Here is a 16,596-nt window from a genome sequence, read left to right on the forward strand (position 1 = left end):
CACAGATTACAAGCCCAAGGATCTGGCCTGAATGCCCCGAGCGCAATCTGAGCGAACTAACTTGGACTAGCAAACCAGACTGTGGGATAACTACCACGAGAAAAGCCAGCCCTAAGCTAAGACACCACCAGGCCCGCGCACAGAACAAAGGTCTGAACAGAGATAGTCAGTCGGCTGCAGACCATCCTCCTCCAGTGACAGGCAGCCAGAGCCAGAAGGGGGCAGTCGCGGCCCCAGAGAGACATTATCTACAAAACTGTAAGCAGGCTTCTTTGCTAACTAAGACTTCTTGGGATTCTGGATGGTCAACATCCGCCTGAGAAGGTGCGCTGGTTGTATACCCAGAAAACCGAGTGGCAGGGACGGGGGAGGCGATAAGTCGCAGCGACTGCACTCACCAAACACCTCATCACCTGAGCTGCTCGGAGGTGGGAAGGGCACAAAATGCAGGCCCAACCGAGTCTGCACCTCTGAGACTACCCGAGTGCCTGAACCTGAGTGGCTTAGACCTGGGAGGGGCATGCAGCCCAGGGCCGGCCTCGGACGGTTCCCAGCAGAGCAACCTAGAGCCTGAGCAGTGTGAGCAAGGAGGGTACACGCGCCTGTGAGCGGGGGCAGGCCCAGTGTGGCTGACGCACTGCAAGCACACGCCAATGTTATTTGTTTGCAGCGTCCCTCCCTCCCCACAGCGCGACTGAACAAGTGAGGCCAAAAAAAGTGTCCACCACCACCCACTTTGTGTCCGGGCGGAAATCAGACACTGAAGAGACCAGCAAACAGAACAAGCCAAAACAGAGGGAATCACCTTGGAAGTGCCAGGTGCAATAGATTAAAGCCCTGTCGTTAGTACCAACTACATAGGAAGGGGCCCTTAGATCTCGAGAAATATAAGCCAGACCAAGGAACTATCCGAAAATGGACTGACCCCACAATACCCACAACAACACCAGAGAAATTCCTAGATATATTTTTACGATCATTCTTTTTAAAAAATTTTTAAGTCCTCTATTACTCCTTTAATTTTCACTTTTATAACCTACTATTACTTTGCAAAAAAAAGACCCCATTTTTAAAAAGCAAACTTCATATATATATATATATATTTTTATAATTTTTGTGATTTTTTTTCTTTTTTTTTTCTTTAATATTGTATTTTTGAAATTCTAAACTCTACTCTAGATTTTTAATCTTTGCTTTTTGGTGTTTGTTATCAATTTTGTACCTTTAAGAACCCAATCTTCAGTACCCATTTTTACTTGGGAGCAAGATTACTGGCTTGACTGCTCTCTCCCCCTTTGGACTCTCCTTTTTCTCCACCAGGTCACCTGTGTCTCCTCCCTACCCCCTCTCTTCTCTACCCAACTCTGTAAATTTCTGTGTGTCCAGATGGTGGAGAACACTTAGGGAACTGATTACTGGCTGGATCTGTCTCTCTCCTTTTGATTTACCCCTTTTATCCTCCTGGCCACCTCTGTCTCCTTCCTCCCTCTTCTCTTCTCTGTATAACTCCATGAACATCTCTGAGAGGTCCAGTTGTAGAGTGCACATAAGGAAGTGATTACTGGCTAGCTTGCTCTCTCCTATTGATTCCACCTCATCTCATTTGGGTCACCTCTAACTCCCTCCTCCCTCTTCTCTTCTCCATGTAACTGTGTGAACCTCTCTGGGTGTTCCTCACTGTGGAGAAACTTTTCATCTTTAACCTAGATGTTTTATCAATGGTGCTGTATAGAAGGAGAAGTCTTGAGATTACTGTAAAAATAAGACTGAAAACCAGAAGCAGGAGGCTTAAGTCCAAACCCTGAGAACACCAGAGAACTCCTGACTCCAGGGAACATTAATTGATAGGAGCTCATCAAACGCCCCCATACCTACACTGAAACCAAGCACCACCCAAGGGCCAACAAGTTCCAGAGCAAGATATACCATGCAAATTCTCGAGGAACACAGCCCCGAGCTTCAATATACAGGCTGCCCAAAGTCACTCCAAACCCACTGACATCTCATAACTCATTACTGAACACTTCATTGCACTCCAGAGAGAAGAACCCACCAGAACACTGACACAAGCTTCCCTAACCAGGAAACGTTGACAAGCCACCTGTACAACCCCACCCACAGCGAGGAAACTCCACAATAAAGGGAACTCCACAAACTGCCAGAACACAGAAAGGACACCCCAAACTCAGCAATATAAACAAGATGAAGAGACAGAGGAATATCCAGCAGGTAAAGGAACAGGATAAATGCCCACCAAACCAAACAAAAGAGGAAGAGATAGGGAATCTACCTGATAAAGAACTCCAAATAATGATAGTGAAAATGATCCAAAATCTTGAAATCAAAATGGAATCATAGATAAACAGCCTGGAGAGAAGGATTGAGAAGATGCAATAAAGGTTTAACAAGGACCTAGAAGAAATAAAAAAGGGTCAATATATAATGAATAATGCAATAATGAGATCAAAAACACTCGGGAGGCAACAAATAGTAGAATAACAGAGGCAGAAGATAGGATTAGTGAAGTAGAAGATAGAATGGTAGAAATAAATGAATCAGAGAGGAAAAAAGAAAAACTAATTTAAAGAAATGAGGACAATCTCAGAGACCTCCAGGACAGTGTTAAACACCCCAACATTCGAATCATAGGAGTCCCAGAAGAAGAAGACAAAAAGAAAGACCATGAAAAAATACTTGAGGAGATAAATAGTTGAAAACTTCTCTAAAATGGGGAAGGAAATAATCACCCAAGACTGAGAAACCCAGAGAGTCCCAAACAGGATAAACCCAAGGTGAAACACCCCAAGACACATATTAATCAAATTAACAAAGATCAAACACAAAGAACAGATATTAAAAGCAGCAAGGGAAAAACAACAAATAACACACAAGGGGATTCCCATAAGGATAACAGCTGATCTTTCAACAGAAACTCTAGGCCAGGAGGGAATGGTAGGACATACTTAAAGTGATGAAAGAAAATAACCTAGAGCCCAGATTACTGTACCCAGCAAGGATCTCATTCAAATATGAAGGAGAAATCAAAAGCTTTACAGACAAGCAAAAGCTGAGAGAATTCAGCACCACCAAACCAAACCAGCTCTCCAACAAATGCTAAAGGATATTCTCTAGACAGGAAACACAAAAAGCGTGTATAAATTCGAACCCAAAGCAACAAAGTAAATGGCAATGGGATCATACTTATCAATAATTACCTTAAACGTAAAGGGGTTGAATGCCTTAACCAAAAGACAAAGACTGGCATACAAAAACAAGACTCCTATATATGTTGTCTACAAGAGACTCACCTCAAAACAAGGGAAACATACAGACTGAAAGTGAGGGGCTGGAAAAAGATTTTCCATGAAAACAGAGACCAAAAGAAAGCAGGAGTAGCAATACTCATATCAGATAAAATAGACTTTAAAACAAAGGCTGTGAAAAGAGACAAAGAAGGACGGTACATAATGTAACAACAACACAATAATAGTGGGAGACTTTAATACCCCACTCACACCTATGGATAGATCAACTAAACAGAAAATTAACAAGGAAACACAAACTTTAAACGATACAATAGACCAGTTAGACCTAACTGACATCTATAGGACATTTCACCCCAAAACAATGAATTTCACCTATTTCTCAAGTGCACACGGAACCTTCTCCAGGATAGATCACATCCTGGGCCATAAATCCAGCCTTGATAAATTCAAAAAAATTGAAATCATTCCAAGCATCTTTTCTGACCACAATGCAGTAAGATTAGATCTCAATTACAGGAGAAAAACTATTAAAAATTGCAACATATGGAGGCTGAACAACACGCTACTGAATAACCAACAAATCACAGAAGAAATCAAAAAAGAAATCAAAATATGCATAGAAACGAATGAAAATGAAAGCACAATAACCCAAAACCTGTGGGACACTGTAACAGCAGTGCTAAGAGGAAAGTTCATAGCAATACAGGCATACCTCAAGAAACAGAAAACAAATAAATAACCTAACTCTACACTTAAAGCAACTAGAAAAGGAAGAAATGAAGAACCCCAGGGTTAGTAGAAGGAAAGAAATCTTAAAAATTAGGGCAGAAGTAAATGCAAAAGAAACAAAAGAGACCATAGCAAAAATCAACAGAGCCAAAAGCTGGTTCTTTGAAAGGATAAATAAAATTGACAAACCATTAGCCAGACTCATCAAGAAACAAAGGGAGAAAGATCTAATCAATAAAATTAGAAATGAAAATGGAGAGAGATCACAACAGACAACACAGAAATACAAAGGATCATAAGAGACTACTTTCAGCAATTATATGCCAATAAGATGGACAACATGGAAGAAATGGACAAATTCTTAGAAAAGTACAACTTTCCAAAACTGAACCAGGAAGAAACAGAAAAAATAAATTCAAAATGGATTAAAGATCTAAACGTAAGACTAGAAACTATAAAACTCCTAGAGGAGAACACAGGCAAAACACTCTCCGACATAAATCACAGCAGGATCCTCTAATGACCCACCTCCCAGAATATTGGAAATAAAACCAAAAATAAACAAATGGGACCTAATTAAAATTAAAAGCTTCTGTACAACAAAGGAAACTATATAAGCAAGGTGAAAAGACAGCCTTCTGAATGGGAGAAAATAATAGCAAATGAAGCAACTGACAAACAACTAATCTCAAAAATATACAAGCAACTCCTGCAGCTCAATTCCAGAAAAATAAACGACACAATCAAAAAATGGGCCCAAGAACTAAAGAGACATTTCTCCAGAGAAGATATACAGATGGCTAACAAATACATGAAAAGATGATCAACATCACTCATTATCCGAGAAATGCAAATCAAAACCACAATGAGGTACCATTTCACGCCAGTCAGAATGGCCGCGATCCAAAAGCCTACAAGCAATAAATGCTGGAGAGGGTGTGGAGAAAAGGGAACTCTCTTACACTGTTGGTGGGAATGCAAACTAGTACAGCCACTACGGAGAACAGTGTGGAGATTCCTTAAAAAACTGGAAATAGAACTGCCTTATGACCCAGCAATCCCACTGCTGGGCATACACACCGAGGAAACCAGAATTGAAAGAGACATGTGTACTGTTTATAATAGCCAGGACATGGAAACAACCTAGATGTCCATCAGCAGATGAATGGATAAGAAAGCTGTGGTACATATACACAATGGAGTATTACTCAGCCATTAAAATGAATACATTTGAATCAGTTCTAATGAGGTGGATGAAACTGGAGCCTATTATACAGAGTGAAGCAAGCCAGAAAGAAAAACACCAATACAGTATACTAACATATATATGGAATTTAGAAAGATGGTAATGATAACCCTGTATGCAAGACAACAAAAGAGACACAGATGTATAGAACAGTCATTTGGACTCTGTGGGAAAGGGCGAGGGTGGGATGATTTGGGAGAATGGCATTGAAACATGTATAATATCATATAAGAAACAAATCGCCAGTCCAGGTTCGATGCAGGATACTGGATGCTTGGGGCTGGTGCACTGGGATGACCCAGAGGGATGGTATGGGGAGGGAGGAGGGTGGGGGGGTTCAGGATGGGGAACACGTGTATACCTGTCGCAGATTCATGTTGATGTATGGCAAAACCAATACAATATTGTAAAGTAATAACCTCCAATTAAAATAAATTTATATTAAAAAAAATAAAAATTAGCTTATTACCATCTAAAAAAAAACAGCGAGATTTTTAACATAAAAAAAGACAAAGGTGATAATACAGTGCAAAGAAGAAAGATAGATTTTTTTTCAATAACTGGAAGTGGACCAACTAGATAACTATGTGGAAAAAAGCTGTCTTGATACATAAACCACAATACAGAAAAATCAATTCTAGATGTATTACAGATCTAAAGATGGAAAGTAAAACAATAAAACTGCTAGGAGGTAACAGAAGAGGGTAGACACCGCCCAGGGAGTAGACAAGATGTTCTTATGTAGACACATACAAAAAACACTAAATAAAAAGGAAATGGTAAGTTGACATAAAAGGAAATGATTGATGAATAGAGTGTTTTCAATAAGACACCATGATTAGCCACAGACAGGGAGAAGATTTCTTAAGGAATATTCATGTCCAAAATACATAAAGAACTCCCACTGATCACTAAGTAAAAGGTAGATAATTGCTGGGGGAAAATTGGGGAAAAGATCTTCACCAGAGGATATCTGAGTAGCAAATTAACATGAGAAGATTCTCAACCTGATGAGCCATCAATGAAATGCAAATATTAAAACTACAATAAGATACTCTTCAACAGCTACCAGAATGATTTAAAACAGACACTACTAAGTGCTGACAAAGATGTGGATCAACTGGAAACACCTATATACTGCTGATGGCTGGGTAAAAGTGATACACTCTCTTTGGAAAATTATCTGGTGCTTCCTACTAAAACTGAACATATACATGCATACTCCCCTCTAATATCCAACAAAAGACATCAAGAATATTCCTGTATATTCATTCAATAAAACACTAAATGGAATAAGAATGGGTGAATTACTAATACACATAATAACGAATTAATCGTACAGATAAATTTTGAAAGAAGTAAAACATAAAACACATACGAGTGATTCTAGTTACTTACAATTCAGAAAAAGACTAAGTTGTGATGACAGAAATCAGTATTGAAATAACACCTGGGAGAAGCTGATGACTAGGCAGGGGGCTTTTGGGGTGCTGAATTCATCTGAAAAATGGTCACATGTATATATTCATTCTGAGAAAATTCATCAAGTTGTACAGTTGTGACTTGTGCACTTTTATACATGAGTATTATACTTCCAATTTTTTCTTTTTTTGGCCATGCTGTGTGGCCTACCATATCTTGAATTTCTCGACCAGGGATCAAACTTGAGACCAGGGCAGTAAAAGCACCAAGTTCTAACCACCAGACTGCCAGGGAATCCCCTACATTTCAATTTTTTTTTAAGGATTATTCGAAAGAAAAAGAGGGGTAGAAGATTCTGTGAGACTACAAGCCCATGCTTGAACCATCACTGCTTACTATCTTTAGATTTTAGCAGTAATTTAGATACTCTTCTCCTGGAGAAGGAAATGGCAACCCACTTCAGTATTCTTGCCTGGAAAATTCCATGGACAGAGGAGTCTGGTGGGGTCCATGGGGTCGCAAAGAGTCGCCCATGACTGAGTGACAGAGCACGTAGATACTCTTTTAATTCGAAACTGAGAATCTTGGTGGACATGACTGAGGCAAAGGCCACTATTTAGGTCAAGAAACCCCAGTCCCTTTTATTTAACAGGTCAGATGTGGCCTTCCTCACTTCACCTGACTGTAACAGTTACATAAGAGAATAGAGGCTGTTGTGGTTATCCCATTTATTGTTTAAAAATAAGACTCAACCACTCAAAGGGGTGTTCATTTTTCAAAGTTTTATGTTGGAACAACTAACATTAAATAAATAGATGTGATAAATAGAGTTAATGTTTCCGTATACACGTATGACAAGGATTTGATATTTATTAACGTTTATCTGTTAGTATAAAAAAAATCAGGTTTCAAAATAGCATATGGAATATAATATTATCATTTTTGTACTAAAATTATATAAACTATACATTTCAGTACACTGGAAAACTAGGAAAAGATCTATAAAGATATATATCAAAAGTTAACAAAGTTATTCCTTGATGTTGGATTTTCCTTTGTTCTCCTACATGTCTATTTTCAGTTTCACTGATACCAACATAAAGTGATGAAAAATCTTTTAAAAAGTCCATTTTGTATGATTCTATATGTGTATATCTATCTATATATATACATTTCATAAATAAAACTAATTTCTAGAAGTATGAATAGGGGATTTTCTTTGGAGACATATGTAAGACTACAATGGTACACAAGTGAGGCTTGTAGGATGCTGGTAATGTTCTATTTTTTGTTATGGGTACTAGTTACATGGGAAGTTTAATTTGTGAAAATTCATTCATCTGTGCAATTTTCTATTGATAGCCCAGATTGTACCAGCAACATTTAAAAAGTAACTATACACATTTGGTTACTGACCATTTTCTTTTCCTTTGCAATTAAAATTTATTTTTAAAAAATCTACCTAAATGAAGTTTTGGTTATTTTAATTCAGCTAAAGAAAAATCTTATGGCATAGAAGTCTTCTGAATGTAACTTTATATGTCAAAAATTTGATTACAGATGGTAATTATTAGTGATATCATATTTACCTGATAGTGAGGTTTATACCACTGCTTTAAGTCCCAATCCCAAAGAATCATCTGAAAGAAAAAATAAATAAAAGAATTCATTTAGTTACAAAATGGAGCATCTTCAGTTACAGATACAAAAACAGCTTAAATTTTGGGAGAGAAATTGGGGAGGTGAGAATAAAAATGATCTCTAGATGGAATATTTCATTAATTACACAATATGTGATTGAAAAAGCAAGAGAGTCAGATAAAGTCACTAAACTAAGCTATATTAACCTTTAAAATATCTATTACCACAGAACCAAAAATATAAATCCAAAATCACATCCATTTACTAAAAATCCCACCCTCTCCAAAGGCTCATAATTTGTCATTTTAAACCAGTGTCAGTAGGTGGTGCTATTTCCTTAGCAACAAGGCTCTGTTGTCAAAAGCACCTTTAAAAACCTTGCCTGCGGGTTACATAAAGCATAAAAGAGTGGATTTATAAAAAGTTACACACAACCCTTTTGATTCACAGATTTAATTAGTTTCTCTGTTTCTCTTCTTTATAGATTATCAATGATAACTTCTTAGTACTAGACTAGTTTTTTCCTGCCCGTCTCTTCCTAGCAGGTTGTGGGGCTCCTTCCCCATCCAACAGTCACTGCTCAAGGAGACAAAATTAGCTCAAATTTGGCAAGCTATAGCTGCTAACTATGATTAAATCTAATTTCTTTTAAATTTACTTAAATTGATAAATAAGTTTCTTCCTTTTGCCTAAATAACTGATATAATGACTATTTTCTACATATCTTTGAACCCTAACCGTGAACATAAGCCTAGTTAATTTGTAATCCAATCACACAATTTCTCTGTACTGAAATATTTGTTTCTAGTCATCAGGCTCCTGATGCAAAAGATCTTAAAATGTTATCTCTTCTTTCATTGGTCCAATATTTCATTTAGGAGTTGACAGAATTTTTTTGTAAAGGTGCAAATAATTTAGGCTTTGCAAGCCACATAAGGTCTCCATGGCATATTCTTTGCTTTTTGTTTTACAATCCTTTAAAATGCAAAACAAAACAAATATTCTTAGCTCTGTGGCCACACAAAAAAAGGTTGCTAGCAGGATTTGGTTAGTGGGCTACAGCTTGGCGACCCCTTTTAAAAATCATTATTTGTCATTATCACCATCTCCACCAACATCCTTGCAGAAAGTCATCTCTTGCCAGTGAAGAGAACATATTTCTTCCAAAAGAAAATCCAGACATACATAAGTGCTTACAAAACTGATGGACTAGTACCTGCAAAATTGCTATGGTACAGCAACATGAAAAGAATTTTATATATATTAGTAGACTCATCAAATTTACACAGTATTTTATATAACCCTAAGTGTGGTCCCCATATAATTGCTTCAGGCTGTGATTTAACCAGCATATATACTGCATTAATTAATGCAGTTTAAGACACTAACAACTTCCTAAGAACATTCACATTAAGATTAAAGTAACCTAAAATCCCTAATGGAGAAGGCAATGGCACCCCACTCCAGTACTCTTGCTTGGAAAATCCCATGGACGGAGGAGCCTGGTGGGCTACAGTCCATGGGGTCGCGAACGGTCGGACACGACTGAGCGACTTCACTCTGACTTTTCACTTTCATGCATTGGAGAAGGAAATGGCAGCCCACTCCAGTGTTCTTGCCTGGAGAATCCCAGTGACGGGGGAACCTGGTGGGCTGCCGTCTATGGGGTCGCACAGAGTCGGACACGACTGAAGCGACTTAGCAGCAGCAGCAAAATCCCTAAGTTTCTTGTATACTTATTATAAAAAGTAGTGAAAGTGTTAGTTGCTCAGTCATGTCTGACTCTACGACCCCATGGACTGTAACCTGCCAGGCTCCTCCACCCATGGGATTCTCCAGGCAAAAATACTGGAGTGGGTTGCCATTCCCTTCTCCAGGGCATCTTCCTGACTCAGAGATCGAACCCGGGTCTCTTGCATTGCAGGCAGATTCTTTACCATCTGAGCCACCAGGGAATACATGTTCCATTTGCATGCTATGGTTACACAGCTGGCTTTTTAGTCCCAAGTGCAATACCTTACTTCAGTCCTGATTTTAGCCTGTCCAAATTTCTTTGGAGAGTGGAATGTTGACTAGCATATTTACCATTCTTCCCATCATCATGACATTTGTAAATCTGATGTTTCCTTAAGTTCACTAAAAAAAAAAATACAGAGTGGACAGGAATGAAGACAGGACCACCGACTGGGTCACTAAGGATTACCTATGAGATTTGCGTCTGAGTCTGCAAACTTGCCTAACATGCTATTGTCCAATCCATACTCCCACATTTCTTCTACAAGGGTACTGTCAAATGGTGACATACCTGGGCCTCATTTCTCCTCCTCATCAGTCTGAGTAGAAGCTGATTTCTTGCTAACTCCAGCATACTTTCATCATGAGGGTTTCTTAACATTCCTTGCTTCCCACCTGCTACTCTGGCTTTGAATAAACTCTCGAGCAGTAGCTGTCTTATTTGCAGTCACTTTCTCTGTGATCAAAAATACATTTGCCAAAAAGCAGCAGGTCTTAGTCTGAAATCCCCTGCATATTAGGAACTGAAATAGATACACTGAAAGCCACAAATTGCTGGCAGACTGACTTCTGTGTAAACTGGACAAGAAGAATATTAGTGATTTTGAGAAAACAAAATTTCTGCGTAAGTAGTAGAAGATGTATGATCCAGGAATCATACAGCTGCAGCAAGACACATCTTAGAGCAGAGTTACTCAATGTGTGGTCCACAATAAGAAAGTACAGAAATGAAGAGTAAATGTTTAGAGATGTTTATACCAATTTGATATAAAATTTGCTATTTCATGTCATTTGAATATTATTGCTTTTATCTGTTGAATTTGCATTCTTGGCATTGTGTTACACCTTATGTCACCAATCAAAAAAACAAATGGCTCAAAATTGGTTTTCTAAAGCTCAAGGTACTAACAAAAACAGTAACATAAGTAACTCCGAATAAATGTTAAGCCTAAATCAAGAACAATACTCTAATACAAACTCACTACAAATCTGTGGGTGTGATAATACCACACAAAACCATAAAAGCAAAAATATTACTAAACCATACAACAGTGACCATCTAAAAACTGGGTTTTTTTTTTAGACTGCATGTTATCTACTTTGAAAGTTTTATGACAGTCACACAAAATGTGAAGCCTTTTCGGTAAACCAGTAGAACTTTTCCAGAACAATCACATAAAACTTTCTTATATGAAACTGAAGATTTCTGTTTCTAAAATAGAAGTGACATAAACTGGAGGCAGTATTCAGATTCTGTGCTCCCCAAAGGAAAAGTATGTAATTGCCAAGAGATGTGTAAAATTAACCACACAGATGACAAACTTTATGCCAGAAGAGAAAACAGACCAAAACATCTCCAAAATGTATTTACTATGCAACACCTTGGGACATCACAGAACTGAAAAGGCATATAAGGTAAGAGTAATTACAGCCATATTCATACATAAGAAATACTTTAGAGGCTTTCCTGGTGGCTCAGATGTTAAGAGTCTGCCTATGGTACAGGAGACCTGGATTCAATCTCTGGGTCAGGAAGATCTTTGGAGAAGGGAATGACAACCCTTCCGGTATTCTTGCCTGGAGAATCCCATGGACAGAGGAGCCTGGTGGGCTACAGTCCATGGGGATGCAAAGAGTAAATGCACATATGGGATGAATCTAGACCAGTTCTTGGTTTATGTTCAATACACACAGCAGAAGATGGGGGGCAACTTTTTTCTGTTTATCACTGAAAAACCCATACTACAAAACAGGATTTTTTTCCTATTTAATCATTATTTTGTGAACTATGATAGAGACTTGAAAATGTGCTGGAATTAGTTCTGAATCACTTATTGCACAGCAAAGAAGAGCCTGGCTAAACAATGAGAATATCTCTTAACTGCAGATCTATCACTGCTTTATTCACAGAAAACGGCTGGTGGTTAAAACACACGCTGGGCACGATTCAGTGGTAGAGAAATAGTGTAAGAGTAAATGCATTCAATGTTTGGCCACAGAAAAGTACATCTTTTCAGTGTGCTGTGGGAAAATGGAGTGCAAATAAAAACTATAAATAGCAGATAGAAGTATTTTTTGCAATAAAACGCAAAGAGCTTCTATTTCTCAAGTTTTTAAGCATGACAATGCCCATTAACTTAGCAACAGACACAGCCTCAAAAGTAATCTTCAGTGACAAATCTCTTTACAATTACAGGGTCCATGTTGAATTTCAGTATTCAGAATCAACAGTCAAAAAAACTACTTCCTGCATTCCACTGTAAATTACAATTTTGCTTTAATTTTTTCAATTTAAGAAAATAGAGAAAAGAATCTGGTTGGATATACAGATTATGTTATATAGGTTGTGAATCTGCAACACACAACCTATTTACTCATCAGTGAGCTAAAACAAATATCTTTAATATTGCAAACAATGTTCACTAATTTTGTTTTTAAAAATGGAGTCATTTTAATACATTTATTTAATACTGGTGGGTAACCACCACACATACTGAATACACAGTGGATGGTGGATGGGTATTAAAAGTTTAAGAAACATTGGTAGAAGCATTCATTCCTCCAAAATAACACGTAGCTCTTTTAAAATTTTACTTCAAAGCAGCCAGTATATGCTCTGTATCAATTGTTCTAAAGTCAGCAAAACCTAAACTTCACTCTCAATACCAAAGGAAATCCTATAAATAAATATAAGGATAAATAATTCAAATGTTATTAAATTTTGAATCAAGTAAAAAAAGAGTTTCCGTGACTATGGTATGTTCTCAAAACATGGTTCTGTTATATGATAAGATGTCATTTCATGAAAGGATGAATTTTAATTGCTGTTTTTAGAAGCTTCCAGTACTCCATTTGTCTCTTCCCATCTAAATTCAAATATTACACAGTATCAGAAATTAGTACATATTTTCACACTGTAGACATCTGTTCAAAAATAATTTTAAAAACAGCATTTTCTTATAATTTAAGTAACATGTGAGGTGCCTATTATTTAAAAAAAAATTCTTTTAGTTGATTTGATAAAAGTAAACCCAAAACTGTGCTTTTATAAACTCAGCTTTTCTTTGTGGTTAAAAAGTTGAATCCTGATAAAAGTTTCTGTTTGAATATGTTTGTAAGTCCAACATGCTTTACAGAGCTCTATGAAACCACCACCACCACAGCGAAACATCAGCAGCACAACCAGGAGATGTTATCAGGTTCAATTACGTCAATGAGGTTTTACTTCATTGTTCCCTAATGTAGCCAAGAAGAAAAACATACATGTGTCCTCAAGTCAAGCTTAAGAGAACTGTGACATTTATGTGAAATTTGAAAGATTTGCTATTATGTGATAGCTGTGAATTAACTGTGAAAACATACTTTATTTTCAGCATTTTCACTTGAGCTTCGGGTATAAATCTAGGTTAATTTATCGAATTTCAGTACTTGCAACTTTTTCTGTGCCTTTCAACTTTAGGCCCATTTAACTATATTTATTGACCATAAACCAAAAACATAAAACAAATGGACACCCTAAAAAGCTAAACTAAAACTGTACAACTGTACTTTCTAATAGTCTAACGTGCAATGACAGTCATCTTGACCCCTGCATGACAAATAAAGGCCCCAGTCAGAAAACCTGAGAATAAGGGCAAAAAAAAAGGGGGGGTCTGTGTGTGGTGGGGTGGAAACCTGAGAATAACAGCCACAAAAAAGGGGGGCGGGTGTGGTAGGGGTGGAGACTAGTATTACTTGGAAACTAGTCTCATTTACTATTCTTACCAATCAATCAAAACATATGATTCCAGCTGTGGTGATTTAGACTGCAAGCTACGCACCAGCACTGTTAGATGCCTAATACACAACAGCTTCTTTAATCTTTCCTAGAATTCTTTGTGGTAAGCCTATTTCCCCGTTTCACAAATGACACAATGGAGACTGAGAAGGTGAAATAACCTGCCCAGAGTCACAGGACTAGTAAGTGGCAGAGACAGAAATTAAATTCAGAGCTCTCTCATTCCAAAGCTTTTTAAGGATTCTTAAACATTATGCTAAACGGTCTTTTTTGTTTTTTTTCACTTTGTATCCGGGTATAGCTAATTAACAATATTGTGACAGTCTCAGGTGAACAACGAAGGAAGTCAGCCATACATATACACGTATTACGCTACACCATCTGATATTATCAGCACTACTATCTGCTAGTAATATGGCAGGTGCTCGACAGCCATGGAGAATCACAGTTTTGCAAGTAACCCCATTTGTATAAAAGTTAAGGCTTAGTGATTATACTAATTATTCTCCATTTGCCTCTCAGATCACTTCTTTGTCCTCCTCTCCATGATGGGGAGGCTGACCCCTACACTGCATCTCCCAAGCTCCCATGCAGCTGACGTCCACTTAGGTTGGGAGATGATGGCAGGGAACTGGAGTTTGGGAGGAGAGGAAAATGGTTGTGTCTTTTCTGCTGTCTCCATGACTACAGCTCTTAATCAGCTGGTCTTCCCTTCACAACTTCAGCTGTGACTCTGAAATACTATTTCCATCCTTGTTCTATCAGCCTCAGGTGAGGTAACAGCTTTCTAGTGTTACTAGCTCTCTAGTTGCCTAACCATCCCTTGATCATCCTCTTAGGCTTGTTCCTTCTTTTAAGGTTTATTTGAACCACCTCAGAGTGAATTCCATTAATATTTCTTGCAATCCTAAATACAGGGACATTGTGAACCAAGTTCAATTAGGTGTCAGCTAGTAAATCGCAAAGCGAGTATCTGAACTCAGAATTATCGCCCTTCAATGTTTATTCTCTTTCTAGTACTATGCTGAAAGGATAATTATTTAAGCTTTTAATTTGATTTCTTTCCAAAAACTATAAAAAAAAGATCGAATCATCAGATTACCCTCCAATACCTGATCTCGTATTTCCTGCATTTCATTCTGTTACTACAGTTGAACTTGCTCTAGTCAATGACTCACTTTTCCATAAATGGTCTAGATCCAATCTGCTGGTACCCACATCTTGCTTCAGCAGTGTCTGACTCTTTGCGACCCCATGGACTGTAGCTCATCAGGCTTCCTCTGTCCGTGGGATTCTCCAGGCAAGAATACTGGAGTAGGCTGCCATGCCCTCCTCCATGGGTTTGATCCCAAGATCCAATCCAGGTGTCTACCTGAGAATGCTTCACAAGCAGTTCTCTTCCTCGCTCTTCCATCATCATTTTTTCTCTCTACTAAATCATTCCCATTATTTCCATTAGACTATAAACATGCTGCAATTTCTCACCTCTCACACACATACAAACTTTTTCATGATCTTACACTCAGCCTCTATCCCATTTCTTTGCTCCCATTTATAACAGAGTTCCTCAAGGGTAATGTTTACTTTTTCTTTCCAATTATTCTCCTATAATTCTCTCTGAGCTATACTAGGTGGTCCTTGAACATGCCAGGCAACTCCAGTGAAGATTTTTTCCTAAAGCTGTACTGCTAATTCAGAATTTATAAGATAGCACTTAAAACATACATGTAAGTTTGGGCTTTTTTCTCAAGAGTTCCAAACTAGAAACAACAATATTTAAAGGGAGGGTACAAATATAAGTTGAGTGGGGAAAATATGAAGTAATGAAGTCACAGAATGTTTGAAAAAGAGCTTTAATCTTTAAAAGTACCAACTAAAACATTTATAGCCTATTGATCTTATGAGACTTGTTTTTATTATTTGATGTTCTTAAATTGAATTAAAACACCTACTTTATTTTTAATCTTTCAGAAACATTTTAAAACAGTTTAACACACCACGGTCTCATTAGTTGTGCTAAGGGAATTCAAGCACAGATAGTCGTTTTCTAAATATATGAAATAGCATCTATCTTATCAGTATTCTTAATCTCATATCCACTCTAGATGTTGTCAAGTTTTTACCTACCTGCTTCTCTTTTAGACCCGTGTCCTTCTAGATATATAACTTATTACATACCTCAACTGGTTTCTCTGCCCTGTTGTTAAGCAGAATTTTATCTCTACCTCTGACATGGTCTCTACCTTCCTACCAAGAGATACATATTCTGAGGAGAATGTACCAAAAATAACTGGAAAAAAAAAAAAAAGGAATTGCAAGCCTATAACTTCTGTTTTTCCCCCTAATGTGAACAGTGTTTTCCTTTTAAGTTACTGTATAATTTTCAGTGGGGCTTCTCAGGCGGCTCAGTGGTAAAAATTCCACTTGCCAGTGCAGGAGATATGGGTTCAATTCCTGGTCTAGGAAGAGCCCCTGGAGAAGACAGTGACAACCCACTCCAG

The 16,596-nt window shown here is 37.8% G+C and overlaps 1 protein-coding gene across 3 annotated transcripts in view; it reads right to left on the bottom strand.

Moving 5' to 3' along the window:
• The window catches only part of PDE3B (phosphodiesterase 3B), a 189,172-nt gene that overhangs the window by 69,769 nt on the left and 102,807 nt on the right, over positions 1–16,596 (bottom strand). For all 3 annotated transcript variants that reach the window (XM_040258311.1, XM_040258310.1, XM_040258309.1), the window contains exon 2: positions 8,253–8,303. In XM_040258311.1, the coding sequence (XP_040114245.1) occupies positions 8,253–8,303 (51 nt within the window). The remainder of the gene's footprint in view (positions 1–8,252; positions 8,304–16,596) is intronic.

Source organism: Oryx dammah, unplaced genomic scaffold, assembly GCF_014754425.2.
Source record: "Oryx dammah isolate SB20612 unplaced genomic scaffold, SCBI_Odam_1.1 HiC_scaffold_17, whole genome shotgun sequence".
NCBI classification, from domain to species: domain Eukaryota; kingdom Metazoa; phylum Chordata; class Mammalia; order Artiodactyla; family Bovidae; genus Oryx; species Oryx dammah.